This window comes from Papaver somniferum, chromosome 6 (assembly GCF_003573695.1).
Source record: "Papaver somniferum cultivar HN1 chromosome 6, ASM357369v1, whole genome shotgun sequence".
NCBI lineage: Eukaryota > Viridiplantae > Streptophyta > Magnoliopsida > Ranunculales > Papaveraceae > Papaver > Papaver somniferum.
Genome location: NC_039363.1, coordinates 96,441,673 through 96,460,690, shown reverse-complemented (window position 1 = coordinate 96,460,690; position 19,018 = coordinate 96,441,673). Strand labels below are relative to the sequence as shown.

The window sequence follows — 19,018 nt, the reverse complement described above, 5'->3', positions numbered from 1 at the left end:
GGCTGGCTACATTTTCCCTTTGGGTGACCTTTTTTGTTTTATTGTTGGCACCTAAATCCTTTCGAGTGGCCCCTAAAAACGCGAGGATAGGAATAGGCCTACCGAGGCATGGATACGGGAACCCAAAATAGCACCAAAGTGCTTCCTCAGGGAACTCGAGTATGACCTCAGATAATACCTTCATTACCCTTTAAACTTTCCCTAAATTACCCGTAACACCCTTAGATGACCTAATCAACCCTAATCTTTCCTCAAAATCCCCAAAAGGATTCAATTATTCACCGAACTTGTTTTTCCTCTCTTTCGAAGATCTTCTTCTTCCCTCTCTCGACCAGGTAAAAATCTCAGGTGTTCTAATCCCCAATATTCCTGGTGGTCTTCCCTGAGATCTGAAATTCTTCTTCTTCTTTTCTTCAAGTGTCTCTGTATCTTATCAATTCCGCCGGAAACCCTTCTCTGCGATATTTCCAAGCTCCTTTAATTTTGCAAAGTCAGAGAGATATAGAAGTTTGGGAAGAGCTGATCTGGGAATTCAACTATCTTCTTCCGGTAAGTGATTATTATACTACTTTTTTTTTGTAAATTTCTATCTTTTGTACTGAATTTCGGCATAAAAATCATTGGTTTATTAGTAAAGTTTGTACAGTAGGAGTCTGAATTTGAATTTTTGCTGAGCCACACAAAAATGGTATTCTCTTTTGCTGATTATGGAGGAAAACCGTGCACATTCTATGAAAAATGATTATTATGAGTTATCAGTGATACAAACAGTGGAAGGGGTTGGTTATTGCAAATGTTACATTTGCTTGAAAATGTTCTTAATGGTCTATTGACTGGGAGAAGCATGTCATAGATAAACTGATATAAACATGAGGACTAGGCGATCTGTCTGACGGAATTCTTGATGCTAAGCTCGATTAACTCCTGGGTTGCACAGATACTGGTACGGTATCCGATTCCGGTACGTATCGAAGAATCCGATTCGGCATCTCCGAAAATTGAGGATACGGATACGTATGGATACCGCATACATAAATATTTGCATATGCAATCTTATAGGACTTAAGAATGTATTAGAGCACACAAATTCAATCTAATCCCAGAAACACTCATTGTAAACCTATATATGACAACATTTCAGTCTCACATTCCTAGCAAACTTGAAATTTCCTCTCTCAACCCTCATTATGAGGGAAGTAAACTCCTTCATTTTGTTTTTAAGCGTTTCTCCTCTTTACATGTACAAAGCACGTGAAAGCAAGAGAGACCTTAAAAAAATTCTGAAGAAACAACCTTTAGAAAAACTAATAAATTTTTGATAAGCTTTTGGGAAGTATCCAAGGGTATCGGAGAATCCGATACGGGTATCGGAGAATCCGATTCGTGTACATACATAATTCTCAAGAATCGGCGCAACCCAGATTAACTCTAATTTTGTTACTTGCAGGGTTTCTTGGACCAATTGGTTTTACTTGTAAGGAGTTGGTTCCACCTAGTTCTACTTATAGGTGGCAAGGGACTGAAGTCTCTAATAAAGAAGTTGGAGCATTAGAGCTTTTCCTAGCATATGGAGGAGGATCACACCTTCGTTGTTGGCCAACAGTTTCCTGATGTGAAAACTTTCCGCAAGAAAATAAAAGAGGCTGCAATTGCACAACACTTTGAGCTTCGGATAATGAAAAGTGATCTGATTCGTTACTTTGCAAAGTGTGCTACAGAGGGTTGTCCTTGGCGTATTCGTGCAGTTAAGCTTCCCAATGTACCCACGTTCACAATAAGGAGCCTTGAAGGCACACATACATGTGGTAAAAATGCTCAAATTGGCCACCAACAGGCTTCCGTTGATTGGATTGTGAATCTCATAGAAGAGCGTCTACGGGAAAACATGAATTACAAACCAAAGGATATATTACAAGACATACATAAGAAGTACGGGATCACCATACCATATAAGCAGGCTTGGCGAGCAAAGGAACGGGGATTAGCTGCAATTTATGGTTCTTCTGAGGAAGGATATTGCCTCCTTCCTGCATATTGTGAGCAAATAAAGAGAACGAATCCTGGAAGCATCGCACAAGTGTTCACTGCTGGGGGAGATAATAGGTTTCAACGGCTATTCATTGCGTTCTACGCGTCGATCCATGGGTTTTTGAATGGATGCCTGCCACTTATTTCTATTGGTGGAATTCCTCTGAAAAGCAAGTACCTTGGTACGCTACTTTCAGCTACATGCTTTGATGCAGATGGCGGCTTGTTTCCACTTGCTTTTGCTATTGTTGATGTTGACAATGATGAGAGCTGGATGTGGTTTTTGTCAGAGTTACATAAATTGCTAGAGATGAATACCCAAAATATACCTCAGCTTACATTTCTATCAGATGAGCAAAAAGGTATTGTTGACGCAGTGAAAAGGAAATTTCCTAGTGCAGCTCATGCATACTGCATGCGCCATCTGACCGACAGTGTGAACAAAGAATTCAAGAACTCGAGGCTTGTGCATCTTCTCTGGAAGGCAGCTTATTCCATTACCACTATTGGCTTTAAAGAGAAAATGGCGGAAATCGAGGAGGTTTCACCAGAAGCAGCTAAATGGATCAATGAAATTTCACCCTCTCGGTGGGCATTTCCGTATTTTGCAGGAGCTAGATTTGGGCATCTCTCCTCAAACATCGAAGAATTCAATAAGTGGATCTTTGAGGCACGAGAACTACCGATAATCCAGGTCATGGAACAAATTCATAGTAAGTTGATAGAAGAGTTTGATGAACGACGATCAAAGAGTCTGGCGTGGATGACCGTGCTTTCCCCCTCTGCTGAGAAGCATATTGCAGAAGCGGTTAATCGTGCATCTCCCTATCAAGTACTTAGATCAGATGAAGTGGAGTTTGAGGTTCTATCTAGTGACCGATCCGACATTGTTAATATTGGGACCCGTTGTTGTTCATGTCGCGATTGGCAATTTTATGGCTTACCCTGCTCACACGCCGTCGCAGCTCTTATTTCGTGTAGGAAGGATATCTATGAGTTTTGTGAGCCATATTTCACTGTTGCCAATTACCGATCGACGTATTCAGAAGTGATACATCCCATCCCAGCTAAAATCGAATGGAGCAAGGACAGCGAAGTGCCAATGGAGGAAGAAAGTAGACTTGTACGACCACCGAAGTTTCGTCGTCCACCAGGACGGCCTGAAAAGAAGCGTCTTTGTGTAGAGGACCTTAACCGAGAGAAGCATACAGTACATTGTAGCAAGTGCAACCAAACAGGGCACTATAAGACGACCTGCAAAACAGATGCTATGAATAGTATAGAACAGTTTTAGAATTGTGTAATGTAGTTTTGTACTGTGGCTTTTTAGGTAGGTATCTAATCTAGTTAGAATCAGAGTAGTCATTTTGCAGTTTTTCTTAGTAATTTTAGTTATATTCCCCACGTCTGATAATATTGTGTATTTGGCTACTCATTTATGTACTGTAAATGGGAGCCTCTCCATTGTATTCTAATGTTAGCTATTTGCTTGCAGTAACTTTAAGACTTGAAGCTTTCTGATTGAAGATGAGTGGATAATCAAATGGTCATCAACATTAGTTTGTTTCTATCTTGTGTGTTTAGCATAGAGGTTAGTTTACAGCTACAAGTCTGTCTGCTGCAGAACTAGTTTCACTGGGTACATTCAAGAACTGCGCCAACTGACTGGCACCTTATTTGATCTCTGATAACAAACTCCCACTGCGAGGACAAAATATGAATAACAAGAAGTCAAATCTAGAAGGGAGAATAAATAACGGGTATAAGCTAGTTAGCAAGTGGGGGAAGCTAGTTCACCTAACTGATCAAAGATGAAAGAGATATTCTTACCTTAATCTAAGCTTCTGCATATGGCTTTGTTCTCCACCTAGTTCACAGGTAATGCAACAAACTTTTTGATAGTTCCTAAAATACAATAACATAGGATTTAAACTAGAGTGTCAGGTCAGATCTTAGGCTGTTACTGGTACATTTGAAACAATAAAGATACATTCACCGAGATTTTTCCAATGAGAAATCTCCCGACTGAAACAAATTTAGGAGTTCAATTTTGTACACTTCATTAACGAGTGTACACATAACAAACTTATTTTATTGGTTCATCAAAACAAAGTGTTATCTCATTTTATTAGTTCTGTTTTTATTTTATTGTACACATAACAAATTTATTTTATTGGTTCATTAAAACCAAGTGTTATCTTATTTTATTAATTTAATTTTGTTTTATTTTAATTTAAGTTAAATCGAAAACAGTTAATAATATCTGATCTTATCCTGAATCGCGTTTAAAATCTTAGAAAACAACAAGATTTAATTTAAATCTAAATTATATGCATCTAGGATTTTAAGAAATAATAGAACTACAAAATACTAGTGAAATCTGTAGTATCTTCTATGTGGTTCCTTAAACCTAAGATGCTAGGACTTCTCATGAATACAAGATAGTCCAGTTGATCCAAAAAACCGTGGCGTGTAGCTATTTTTTAGTCAATTCTAGAACTGAAAATGTATTAGAGATCTCCAGTCAATTATTATGTAAATCGTTACTATTTTAAGAAGAGGAATGATGAATGAGACATGAAATAACATCAAGCGGTTTTTAAATTCTTGATTGAGTTTTAAATTTACCTTATAAGTTACAAAATGTTACAGTTTGAATATCTTGAACGGTTTGGGACCTATAAAATCTATGTGAGGCCTATCACTTTCCTCATCCAACCTAGAGAAGGGGATAAAGGGTGTCTAGATTAGGTAAAAGTATATAGTTACCCTCAAAATTAAAACTCAATCCTAAGCATTATCCTTTTAAATTTGAAACTCTTTCAAAATCAAAACCTACTCAAATCATTTCCTTCACAAACTAAAATTGAAATCTGACTTATCAATCGACTGTGACTATACATCGATCGATTTAAAGGAAATTTCATCATCCGTTTTTTAAAAAAAAAAATTCAAACTAAACATCGTCGATTGCAACTCATTACTCTTAATTATACTTGTGATTGATTTATCCATTCAAGATTGAAAATTACAACAACCTTGGCTTACTGTGTTTGCCCATAATTGGTCGATGTTCATGCCCATATTTACCGATTCCTTTGATAATCAGTCGATATCCATGGACACATCAACTGATTGTCCTGAATGTCGAAAGAAAATTTATCCAGAGTCGAATGAAGTTAATTCCCACATAAACCGATTCTGGTAGTGAAAGAGATAACCAGTTTTCTATGTATTTTTTTTTGCTAGAATCGGTTTATGTAAATGTTCTTATAAACCGATTATATAGCCTTTGATTTCTTAACTTCTAAGCTTGTAATTGGTCCATACAAATATCAACATAAACGATTCTTGTTTGAAAAAATGCTCAATTTTTTGGTATACTTTTTAGCGTAGAATCGGATTACATGAGCATTTGTATGGACCGATTCTTTTAAAGTATTGATTTGTATCGATTTTTGTGTGTGTATCGCGCTTACCAAATGTTACAATAGGTCTACGTGGTTGGTAATATATGCACCAATTCTGGTTGTTCTTCGTGAATTAAAATATCAACCCATAATCGGTATACGAGTGAATGAACATCCACCAATTCTGGGTTGATTTTTTGTCATAAAAAAAATCAAGATTTGTCATGTTTTGATGATAAATTAACGTTAGGTGGTTTAGGGGTTAACTTGATCAAACATCTATTAATCACCCGAATTAACACTAATTAATTAGGGATAATGAGCCATTAAGGAAAATAGTTCGCTAAGAGGTTTTCATTTTGCTTCAAAACATCTTATTTTGTCACGTAGTGATAGGCCCCAAATAGATTTTATAGGCCCTAAATCGTCCAGGTTGAATATTGGCGATGGAATTTGACATTTAGGCGAAAATGAGTCGAATAAGAATAAACTTATAAAGGTTTAAAGATTTGACATTTTGAAAACCCTATAATTAGGCTTTGATTTAGATATCATAACATTTTTTAAAATTTAACTTCAATTTAAAGAAAGGAAAATCCAAAAGTATAAAATGAGATAACCCATTGTTTTGAAGAACCAAAAAGATTGATTTGTTACGTGCACACTCCTTCAAATTTAGTGGGACAAAACTCACCCCTATTTTTCTCTTGGTAAGCCCCTGGGGATGTCTGTATCGGGACATTCTCGGGATATAATTTTGGTGTGTGCGCGTTTGAATTGCAGCTATGAGGTTAAGTTAAACTTCCTAGTCTTAGAGAAAATAGCACAACATATTTGATGAGAGCATACAACAATTGTTTAGCTTCTATTTTGTATTTTCTTGCTTCAAAGCTAATATTTTTTCTTATACACACCATAAAATAAAGGGATCTAGCATCCTCAGACGGTCAACATAAAAGATAATCGATTTTTATATGAAGCCACTATGTCGAAGATAAATGAAAATCTTGGGATTTCTTAGAGAAACTAAGTGGACATGTAAAAATGAATAACTCCAAAGATAGTAGATATCACCCCATAGCTTAAAAGTTGTTCGCAGAACTGGATATACCAAGAGCATAGATTATGTCGGTGTTACACGTAGTTTTTAAAATCTCATGATTTACGATCAACTCTTACGATTCGCTACAAAATTTTCCCGAATGATCTGAATCTTAATTATGAATTGAATCTACTGTGTATCTGCGATTTGCATTATGGCTCGTGCATTTCGTATCTATTTATATGTCATACAAGTCTAAGTCCATGCTTTCCAAGTAATTTTTATTAAAAAAATAAATTTTTGGAGAGATTTTGACTCGTGCGAGAGCATGGTATTCTAAACTTAATCAAGTGCCCAACTACTAATCTGGACATTACATTGTGTTATTTTTTTTCTTCATTATATTCTCATATCTATAATACCAACAACATATATCTAGACTTATTAATCTATAACCCCATTATGTATATGTTTATTTAGAGATTTATCATGTATCATCGATTTACGATTAACCAAACGATTCGATTGGCGATGTGATTCGCGATTAAGAACCTTGATGTTGTGTATGTATACACTTTCTGGCAAATGTATCTAAAACAATTAAGCTTCAATGATAAACCTTTGTCATGACTTAATGGTGTTAAAGTTCCAGCAGAAACTGCAAAAACTTCAGGGTACATGTCAGGTGTAAATGCAATTAAAAATAAGGAAATGACTAAATACAACCTGTAATTGGGTTAAATACAACCCACATAAATATATAATTAGCTAAATACAATACAAATTAATTTTAACAAATTTTTTAAATACAATCCATAGCATGTTGACCGATATAATTGAATATTTTGCCATTTCTTAGTATACGTTGAAAACTAATCTCCTACCTTCATGATCCCAACTTTAGAGTGAGAAAATCACAATATGAGAATCATGTTCCATATATATGAAGTTGCTAACGAAACAACAAAACTAACCAACAGAAGTTTTACCGGAAGAGAAAAAAGTGTGAAGAACAAGTTGTATAATCAATATATAGGTTTTCATGATTTTGAATCATGTTTTTTGATGTTTTTATTCCCTTCCAGGAAAATAAAATTAGATAGATTAGTTAACTGATAATTCATTTAAAGAGTAAAATTTTACAAGATAATATCGTTTTGTTCTAACAGATATCATGTAAAACTATTATAAACCATCTAACAATATAAAAGATATATTTCGTGTTATAGTGATACATGTGATATAACGTATATAAATACAATACATAACTCACACCTCTGCGTGTTCTTAAATTTGAAATTATTTAATGTTATTTACGTTGGAACTTCTAAACAGGAAACAAAACAAATGCAACCATTCTCATACAACAAGGGTAGGCACTCTTATTGAGTCATTTAATCTTCAATGGTTCTTGTACAATAGAAAATGTTATGTAAAGGTAAAACAAATATTGATATTATATCATATATATATATATATATACTCAAGTAAAAGAATTTTCTCTTGCACATTTAAGATAGAGTCCATTATCTTGAGTTGCTTCATCGGTGTGAATACCTTCGCTCTCGATTCATTTAGATCGTAACCCCAAACAACAAATGACTAATTCTGTTTCTGTAACCAACTCACTTATCGACCTCCCGGGTCAATCTTTAGATCAGAGATAAAATATAACAAAGGATATTCCAATTGATTAATTTAAACTACTTTGGCCAAAGATAAAGCCAAGTCAAAGATTATCGACATAATAAATCTTGGTGAACAAGCTTTACCCAAGCAACTTAACAAGAATAAGTAACTAGACAATATGTTAGGTCTTTACACAAGCCTTGTGTTTATCAAGATAAACTTCTTGCTGGATCCAAGAGAATCAAGTGCCCAAGAAGTAACACAAATATTAGAAACCAGAAAAGAAAAGTCTTCAAGTCTTCAATCTTCAAAGTAACCGCTGCACAAAAACACATAATGAAGTCTACTAACGGTGGTTGATCAACAACTCTAACCAGAGATCTTGAATCACGAGAATAGTCAAAACCCCAAACACACTTGAGCGACCATACATCAAAGGAGAATGGCCATAGAATAAACAAGTTTGAACTATCAAGGATAACAATACCATTAGTTCTCTAATAAAATCAATTAATCAAAAAAATCAAACAATAATACGACTTAGTTTCCCAACAACAGTATTACTAAAAGCTTCTTGATCATAAAGAAGACTTTAAACGAAGGAAACGCGAGATGTTTCACCTAATTAGATTGCTCTTATCTCTTAACAAGTTGGCTCCCCACATTATCAATCAAGATGTGTGTCAAAGGATGAGTTTGTAAGAATACAAGCTCTATTATTTATAGTATTATGACCAAGGCTTGATTAGAAGGCAAGGTCCTTAAGATATGTAATGAATCCGAAATTAACAAATACCAACTGTATTGCAACTATTAAACTGACATCTCTCATAGATGACAATCATTATTATCTAGCACATATTCATTTACTTTTACTAGTATAGTAACTAGAGATATGCAAACCCCTGCGAAAGGTAAGCATATATTTTCGATATCTAAATATTGAAAAATCAGATTTAGGATTTTTCCTTGAGTATCAAAGGAAGATACTTGAACATTAAGATGTTAGAGTTTAGCGCATGTTAAGATCACTACGTAGACATTTATTAACATCCTTAGTCTTACCTATGTACATTCCCAGTTTAGGAAAGATCCCTTTTTGGGATTGGTCTTAGAATCGATCCTTGAATCATCTTTTCAACTAGGAAACAAGTTTCGCTAGCATACTTCCTTAAACTGTGTAATTGAAATTATTATCAAATATAATCCTAAGGTATGGATTCACCTGGAAGTTCAACACACCAAATAATAACGAATTACCAAATAATACAATTTCGATAATACAAAGTTCATAGATAAACTACACTTCGTGACTCAATATACTCAAGTTATAAAAATAACTAATATATCATTCCTTGATACTTTGATCATTGTATAATGACCAATTCATCAATCTAAAGTCATTGTAAAAGAACTTCACTTTTTGTGTTATGTTTTCAATGAATATGGACTTGAAATGACAAAAAATAAAAATAAAACAACTCAAGTTTGTGATTACTAACCTCAAAGTAAAGTATGATGTATGAGTTGTTGTCGATATGTCTTCAGGTTCTTCATGAGTAACAAGAGATAGTCTCAAAATTTCTATGTTCCTAGTCTAACCTAACGAAGTTTATTCTAATAATCAAACCAAGCAACTCCGAGTTTTGGAACCAAACTTGACATACTTGGCGGGTTCGACTGAGCAGTGCTCTAACACCTTGTATTTCTGCTGGAAATTTCTTCGTAGGTTCAAAGTGAAGTCTATTTACGTAGCATAAGGTTCATAATAATTATTACCTTTGTTGGAAATTCAGGATCGACACAAGTGGGCGTTCATAAGCAAGAGCCAATACCTGGTAACTATATACTTGTATGATTCATTTGTTAACAAGCTTAAAAGAGAAAGTGAATCCTTCAATTATTCAAGTGCTCCATGTTGGTACATGAAAAATAATATCCCCTATTTGAAAGCCCAGGCCTATCGGATCCTTGGGGACTTGTGGATTAATCTCGAGTCCAAAAAAATACCCATAAGGAAAGAGGATAAAGAGGGTATTGGCCAAAGAGTTAAGGTTAACATATGAAGAAAAAAATGGAAGTTAGGTAAAAAGAAAGTTAGGGATACATGTGTCACTATGAAGTAAGGGAGAGAAGTGAATAAAAGTAAATAAAATGGTACTAAAGAAATGATTTTCTCACTCTTACTACTCTAGGAAAAGGTGTAATTACCGTGAATTGGACCAACATGCTTTTCTCTAGTTTACCCTTAAAATATTTGAAAACTACAACCGGAAACTTGGTTTCTTATCTAGCAAGATGCACCTGACAAATGTTAATGAGGTTCTGGTGGCCGGTGTGTCGCGTAACGAAGATGAAGTAGTAATCAAGGACGTATGAGACAACAATGAAGAGGACTGATGGCGTGCGCCATAGTCACAAACCCGATTGTAAAAGAGAAGGCGGCAGTGGGACTAGAAGTAGTTTCTGGTAAAGTCAAAAAGCAGGTGAACCAAGACGCGATTCGATCAAAACAACATTTACAAAATATGCAGAAAGAACTAAAAGGTTGCATGCATCATCGTCGAGAGCTAAGACATCTGATAAAGAAAGCAGAAGGATTGAAAAGGCTACGACTAAAGTTACTCCCCCGAGAAAAAATTGGAGGCGACGAGGTTTTAATAAAAGAGAATTTCTCGCTCAGAATGTCAGAAGACGCAACCGCTAAGTATTTGGAGGCGAACTATCATCGGGTTAAGAAACAAGACATCTGTAATTATATGGATCCTCCTACTCATCTGAGGTAGCTGACTATCAATATCCTTAAGAATACACTTCATTTAAGTTCAAAACATATAACAGGTGAGGAAACGTGCGAGATAACTTTGGTCGTTTCTTATCCATAATGAACGCTTACTCCTCCAACAAAAGTTTGTGGTTGAGGAACTTCTCAAATCACTCTCAGATAAAACTTTCCCATAGTATGATAATCTAAAGTCGAGAAGCATGGAATCTTGGTCAGCAAGGTCCTGTTATTCTTGAGAACGTTCTACTCAACTAAAATGAATATGTTACCACATCTAGGAAAGTGTACTCAGCAAGTGGGTGAAGAAGTTGGAAAGTACAAAATCTCTCCCTTTAACGTCACTTAGACATTAAAGAAGAAATCTTAGTAAAAAATTGTGTCCGAGGAATGACGATCACACTTAGATGGAATATGGCTAATTTCAAGTTTCAACTTTCGTTGACTTAGAAGAGGCATCATTCCGAAAAACCGACTGTGTTGACATCTTAAATCTTTGGAATATCGAACATGCCTGACAACATTCGCATTAATGCAACATCGACTCATATATTTAAAAATCGGCAACCAAGTAGCACAAATGGGAGAAGGCACCCACGTATCACCCATACCAGTCAAACTCGAGTTGGAGGTTTAGAGGACCAAGGACCTCCATAATAGTAGGATACCTCCCCTCTCCTGCAACAAAGAACATATCATGGGTTACTCGAGAAATATATCGCGAACAATGATGTCATATTTCCACCTCTCGCGACGGATCTTAACAAATTAGATAAAATAATGTCCGATATTACCACTATAATCAGCGAGTAGACCACGCGACACTGGAATACTAATTCCCCAGAAGCATTGATATTTCAACGAAAGTGTTTGCTAGAAAAATCGACAATGGTAATGAACAATCAACGAGAACCTGCTCTATCAGCATCAAGTCATGATGATTTCGCGTGATCCTAAAGAAGAGATGTTGGATACCATGAGAAGAAATAGATGATGAAAAATCCTAAGAAGTAACAAATGGGAGTGTTACATTCGAGAACAAGGAAGGTGTGGCGACCAAATTCGTGCAAACAAAATTCAGCAGTTCTTCAATCCGAAAAGCATCAAAAGGAATAGCGGCAGATACGACAGGGTAACCTTATATCCTAACTCCAAAGCGGTGTGATTATTTTTACTGAGACTGTGTCTTATTGAGGTTCCCAATCTCCTCCCAAATGTGAAAATGTGACCTAAAGCCCAATTTCTCGCAGACGTGCGTTCGGTACTAATTAGGAATCCTTGCGAGAAGAAATCACAGAAGAAGAATGGTTGTCCGTTTTGAAAAAGTAAAAAAGGGACAATGACTATCTGTTCCTTTGGAACAACCATCCATTTTCCATTTCGATCAAATTTAAAAAAATGGACATTCATTAGCCGTTTCCTGACCTTTTTCGGTTTATACTTGATTACGATCATTTTACTTTTTGGGCTTCATTAACACACGTAATAACACTCCCTTACACTGGCTCGGGCGAAATAAAAACATTGTTCCAAGTACAAAGAGCTTGTTGTGGTATACAAGAGAACATTTTTAGGACGCATGATATTCACCAAAAATAATATTTTTGAATGTTTTCATTAATTTTAAAATAGATCATACACCGACTGATTACATATTCTGAATTATATACCTAACTCACTTTTACAGGCGTCGCGGGTGTACTTATCATGTGCAACGATCCTTTAAACCGTTAGGTGACCTTAATGGCCAAGTGATGTTTCGGGAGGGTTTACAAGACGTATATCCACAAAACCTATCATCATGGTGTAGTTGTCCGAATATTCATCTCCATCTTGAGGATCACGATATGATTCTTCCGGATTATGGTCTTGAAGGTTGTCCTTTATAAGTATGTAGCATTTATAATACTTGAATACTTTACTTGTTGTCGCACAATACTTGTGTTTTTTCCTCTCCTTCCTACATGAAGCAAACAAAAATGAAATTAGTATTTCATAAAGAGAATGTTTCAAAAAGATATTTGGTTAATTAAAAACCACCTACAACATCAGCAATCGTAAAACCTCCTGGCGCATTTTGGTAAAGTGGTTTAATTAAATTTTGGTAAAGAGGTTTAATTAAATAAACGTTACCATTGATTCTTGAGTTGATGAAACTCCTCAAAAACTTTTGGACTAACAGTTAAAACCCTGAAGAACAAATCCAATAAAGGAATCAGAGGAAGTAGTAGTTTACAACTTGATTACGATTTCTAGTACTTCCACTACAATAAATAAACTAAAAATGTAGGAAAACTTGAGGAAGAGCACTGCAAAAATTTTGTTCTCCTCTATATCTAGGGATGAACAGAAACCGAACCGTAACCATAAGAACCGAACCGTAACCGCACCGAACCGATAATCCAACGGTCGTTTACGGTTTTAATTTTGATAACCGTTAGATCTTCGGTTCGGTCAATGGTTTTACCATATAACCGAACCGAAACCGCATCGTATAACCGAAATAATATTACCCATTGATATAAGCTGTAATTTTATTAGATTTAAAATACACAGGGATATAATTATTATCAGATTTGGGAAATCCTAGGTTTTGGTCTTCATGATAATGGAATCCTAGGCTTTTAATTTGGGGGTTTTCATGATAATTGCAGGTTTTCAGAGAAATTAATTATTGTTACAGAGTTGTTAGAAAGAAAAACGAAGAAAAGAAAGCTTGAAGGCAGCAGCTAGTAGAATTATTTTTGTTTCTATTTAAACTTTGTTCTTTAGTTTTAAGCTTAAGCTTTTTTTAGAACCTTTATGTTAATTGTATAATGATTGAGTTTGTATGTATGATGAAATGAAGCTTGAATAACTGTAGGAACTTAAAGTTGCAGATTTGAAACTTTTGATTTTTTCTTTTTTAATTTTGGGATTTTGGAACGGTTAAAACCGAAAAAAAAATCCGTAAAAAACCGTATCTAGTCGGTGCGGTTAAAAATCGAACCGCAATCCTAACATTTCGGATACGGTTTCAGAGTTAGTAACCACACTATAAACGGTTAGGTCAACAGTTTTACCCATAACCGCACCGTGTGCAGCCTTATCTATATCTATTTGCAAAAGGAGCAACCATTGTCCGTTTCAAAGAAGATTGACCGGTCAACATAGAGGAAACGAACAATAATTGTCTGTTTACTCCAAAACTTGTAACTATTAACTGTTTTACAAAGAACGAGTAATGGTTTTCTATTTATTTTCTTCCAAATCGTCTATCCATTGCCTGTCTGCAATGGAACTATAGAATCGTCGTAGGGGCTGGACTCTTTCCAAGATGACGTGGAAAGGAAATTGGGGAATGGTTTGAGAAGAGCCACTGGATCCATCTAACAAAGACATTTTCTTCCTGAAAAACATTTTCCCCCGTTATACCTCACAACAATAATTATATTAAAAAACTCTCTCTCTCCTTCCTCTCTCACTCCTTATTCCTCAACAAAGTCATCACTAACAACTCGTCCATGCTCAGTTCAGGTTGATTTTGGACCGGATCTGAGCAGATTTTTTCATTATTTCTTGTTTTCTCAGTGATTTAGTAGTGTTAGCTTAGTTGTTATTATGTTTTCTACTTATCTACACCATTATGGTGGTTTTATCTACTCTTTTGAGGTTTATATTCGCTTTAATGACGGTTCTTGGTTCTTGGGTTGGGTTTTAAGATCAATAGTGATGCTCTCCAACAAAGAAATCTTCATCTTTGTTGTCTCCGACGGCGGAATCTTCATCGGTGATTTCTTTGACGACGGAAGCTTCATTACAAGAGATTTGAGCACATCACTCCTATTTTGGGAGCACATCTTTCTGAAAAAGAAAAACAAACTAAATGGTTGGAATTTAATTCCGGGAAAAACTATTCTTTCTCCCATTTAATCGGATCTTATTCATTGAATGAAAACTTATTCATATTTGTACTTGTCTTACTTCTGTAATCCTTCTCGTTCTCTTGTCGGATTTCTTGGTATTATATCAGTATTGTACTTTTAAGATATGTTATTTTTACTTTGTGTTTTATGATTTTCGATCTTAAACTGATTATAACCTAAAATTTTATAACCTCGAATTTCCATTAATGAAAAAGTTCCTTGTGTATCAAGAAAGTTCCTTGTTTACCGAGACAAGCGTACATGATCTGTAGTTTGACTCGTAGCTTGCTCCTTGCGGGGATGTCGAGCGACCAATGTGTTGTTTGTTTCTGAAGGTGCAGCGGGTTCTTCCGCCCCATTATTCTTTTTAAAAAAAGGGTACCTAACTCAGCTGGTCATCCCTGTTCTCTAAAGTTTCATGCGTTCCAGGAGGTCCCAGGTTCGAGGCCCCAATGGCGTAATATTGTAGAAATTAACATGGAAGGTAAAATTAGTTTTCCTCCCTTGTAACACAATCTCATCCTCCATCAACTTCGGCTCCCCTGGCTAGGTTACCAATGAGGCTCGCTGGTAAGCTAGCACAACAACACGTTCAATTAACATAATAATACGTTGTTAGAGCTTAGCTTGTTAGGCTTCCAACTGGTTATGTAATACTCTTTATCCAACAATAAAAAAATTTTAAAACATTAAAAATAAAAGTTTATTCTGGTTCTAAAGAAAACCAAATATATTAGGAACCATTAACAACCTAAAAGAAAGAGGGGACTAGTCCAGTTTTTTTTTGTATCCTAGTAATATCTCTCTTCTTCTTCTCTTGAGAGCTTCTAAAATGCGGAGATTTTCTTCTTCTTCAAAAACCCAGCTCTGCAATCAAAATTACAAAATCGTATTATCCTCATTCAAACTCATTGACAATCAAAATTCCATTATTAATCCTCTTGCGAACCAATCACACCATTTTCCATCAAAACCCCAACATTTCTCCACTGTTTCTCAAAACCTCGCAAAGGACTCAACTTGGGTTCAAAAGTTTTCAACTTTCTCGACGGATGATAACAATCGAGAGTCCCAAGATTCAATTTTCTTGAAAACAAGCCGAACTTTCAAAAATCGCACAACTCTGATCCATACACTGCAGATGCAGAAACGGTATATAATATTCTAAGGAAATTTCATACTAGAGTTCCAAAATTAGAATTAGGTTTGAATGAATCTAATGCCGTTGTTTGTTCCACATTAGTTGAAAAGGTATTACGTAGATGTAGTGATGCTAGTAACTTAGGGTATAGATTCTTTTCATGTGCATCAAAACAACCTGGCTATACACCTAGTTATGAAGTGTATAAATTTATGATTAAGGTTTTAAGTTAAATGAAACAATTTGGTCCTAATTAAGGTCTTATTGTGCCTCTTCCTTTTTGAAGGATCTTAATTCGACGAAGTATCATGCGCTTACTATTCTTTCAAATAATAATCCATCAACCTCGTATTAACATTCGTTTTGAACCCCATCTCGCGAAAATTATCAGTCCTAGCTATTCCCATGAATATTATCCCCATGACATTGCCATCTTTTTTGGTCGCACAGCTCCCTAATCCGGAGGGTGCCATCCATTTATATTCCCCCTGATTTCCCCTTCAATGAGGTTAACCCTAACATGCATGTGTATCTCCTCCCATCCAGTTATTACGACATTCAGTTGTTTTCGTGATTTCTTATCCCCTTCGCCGATATGGCTTGTGGTTACGAAGTCACACAAATGCAGAAAACCCCCGGGACCTAGTCCATCTTTGAACACCACACTGTATTAAGCCGCTACAGACACTATCCTACTACCAATGAACTTCGGACTGTAACGTAGTTGAGCCCTAATCAATTTCACACTGATCAAGGTACAGTTGCGCTCCTTACGTCTCTGAACCCCAGCAGGATTCTACGCACTTGATTCCCTTAGATGATCTCACCCACAACCAAGAGTTGCTACGACCCAAATTCGAAGACTTGATAAACAAATTTTTGTCACACAGAAAAGTCTATTGGAATAGATAAATTTGTCTCTCAGATAAATACCTACGAGTTTTGTTTCGTCATTTGATAAATCAAGGTGCACAGGAACCAATTGATTAACCAGACCTATATTCCCGAAGAAAAACCTAGTATTATCAATCAGCTCACAATAATATTAATCGTATGGTAGCGAAACAAGATATTGTGGAATCACAAACGATGAGACGAAGATGTTTGTGACTACTTTTAATCTTACCTATCGGAGATAAATCTCAAGTAAATCTTAGCAAAGATAATACTCAATCATGATAGTAAAAGTAAGATTAGAACACGCAACTACACAGAAAATAGTTGGGTCTGGCTTCACAATCCCAATGGAGTCTTAAAGTCGTTAACCTACAGGGTTTCATGAAAAAACCCAAGGTTAAAGGAGAATTGACTCTAGTCGCAACTAGTATCACACAGGAGGTGTGGGGATTAGGTATCACAGTTGCTAGAGTTCTCCCTTATATAGTTTTCAAATCAGGGTTTACAATCTAAGTTACCTTGGTAACAAAGCATTCAATATTCACCGTTAGATGAAAACTTAATTATATTTATGTTAATATCTTTCAACCGTTAGATCGAACTTAAGCTAATATGTTATACACAAATGAAATGTACCCTCATTTAGGTTACCGTACCTAAACGTGTACACCATGTTGGCTCAACAGTAGTTAACCGAGGTTAGCTATATAAACACTCTCATATCAACCTTATTCATCTTAACCATAAATAGTTTAAATGACTCAAATAAAACTAGTTAAAAAGTTGTTCAATTTCTATATTCTCATAGAAGTATAGAAGAACACAATTGAAGCAAAATAGGGTTGATTCACTCGAATCAATTCATGAACAGTATAGCCACGGTTTGCAAAGAATGCATTACTTAATATATAAATGCATTTGTTCATGTCACAACCGATTTTAGAACTTTAACCACTCAAGTATGCAAATGGGTACGCATACTTGAATATCCGGACCAAGTTTGGTTTTCGCCAGTATACGAACGGGTACGCATACCTCCAAACCCAGCAGAATTTTCCGGACATGAACCATACGCCAGTATGCGTACGAGTACGCGTACTTAGGTACCCGGACTTCGCAAACCAACAGGTAGGTATACGGGTATGCATACTATGGTTGCTGGACATGGATCACATATATGCAAGGGTGCATAACATGTCTATAATCCAATGTTGGTTAAGTGTTCTAAACTCTATTTCCATCATTGAAACTTTCTTAGAGGATGATAATAGCCGTTTTTACATACTATTAGCATCAAAGCAATTTTCAAGATATTGAAATAATCATAACGAAACATTCCAAGTCTACACCAAATGATTGTATCACACAAACCATGTAAGATGTTACTAGGCGATTTTCACATGATCATCTTTTGACTTTCGTCAAGAATATAAGATGAACTTGGTTAAAGCAAAACCTTACCAACACATATTTTGAGAAATATGTAAGCGAGTTAAACTCAGCTCGAAATCTCAAATGTGCATAATCGAAAAAAATATAGTAATACGACTTATGTCTCAATATAGGAGATATAGTAGAAATAGACTTTCCAAGTGATAGATGAGTTTTAGTCTCCACATACCTTTTGTTGATGAAGTTCCACAAGCTCTCCTTAGTAGTTCTTCGTCTTCAATTGATGAACGTCGTGAAGTATAATGCTCAATTACACAATCTATCCTAGTCCGAGACATCACTATAAGTAGACTAGAAATCAAGACTTATAGTTTTTATCACTAACATTGACAAACAAGGTTGAGATAGCAACGCTTGCGAGTTCGACCGAGCAGTGCTCTAACATTCCTCTTGTGTCTGTTGTGACCCTACGAAAAATCTCTGATAATATGTGTGATTTTATTGAGAATGTTTTAGGGATACTTTGAGTGGCCATGTAATAGACCCGAATGAGGGGTAAGAAAGATAAGACAAGTGTAGTTCTGCCAGCATGGGATAAGTTGTTTCTTTTCCATCCAGAGAGATTCTCATCAAAATTTTCATTCAAGTAGTTTAAATAAGATACTCTATTACATTGTTGTAATATTTTTATGCCAACATATTTCTCCTCTTACTTCATTCTTGAGACCCCCAGAGTTTGAATGATCTCTTCATCATATGAATCAGGCACACTTTTTCTGAAATTGAAAAAGC

The 19,018-nt window shown here is 35.6% G+C and overlaps 1 protein-coding gene across 1 annotated transcript; it reads left to right on the top strand.

Moving 5' to 3' along the window:
- The first annotated feature begins 250 nt into the window (after positions 1–250).
- Positions 251–3,526, top strand: LOC113288491. Its single transcript, XM_026537539.1, has 2 exons — positions 251–549; positions 1,448–3,526. Exon 2 carries the CDS (start codon positions 1,568–1,570, stop codon positions 3,320–3,322), a length of 1,755 nt encoding a protein of 584 aa, XP_026393324.1. The 5' UTR covers positions 251–549; positions 1,448–1,567; the 3' UTR covers positions 3,323–3,526.
- Positions 3,527–19,018: the final 15,492 nt, after the last annotated feature.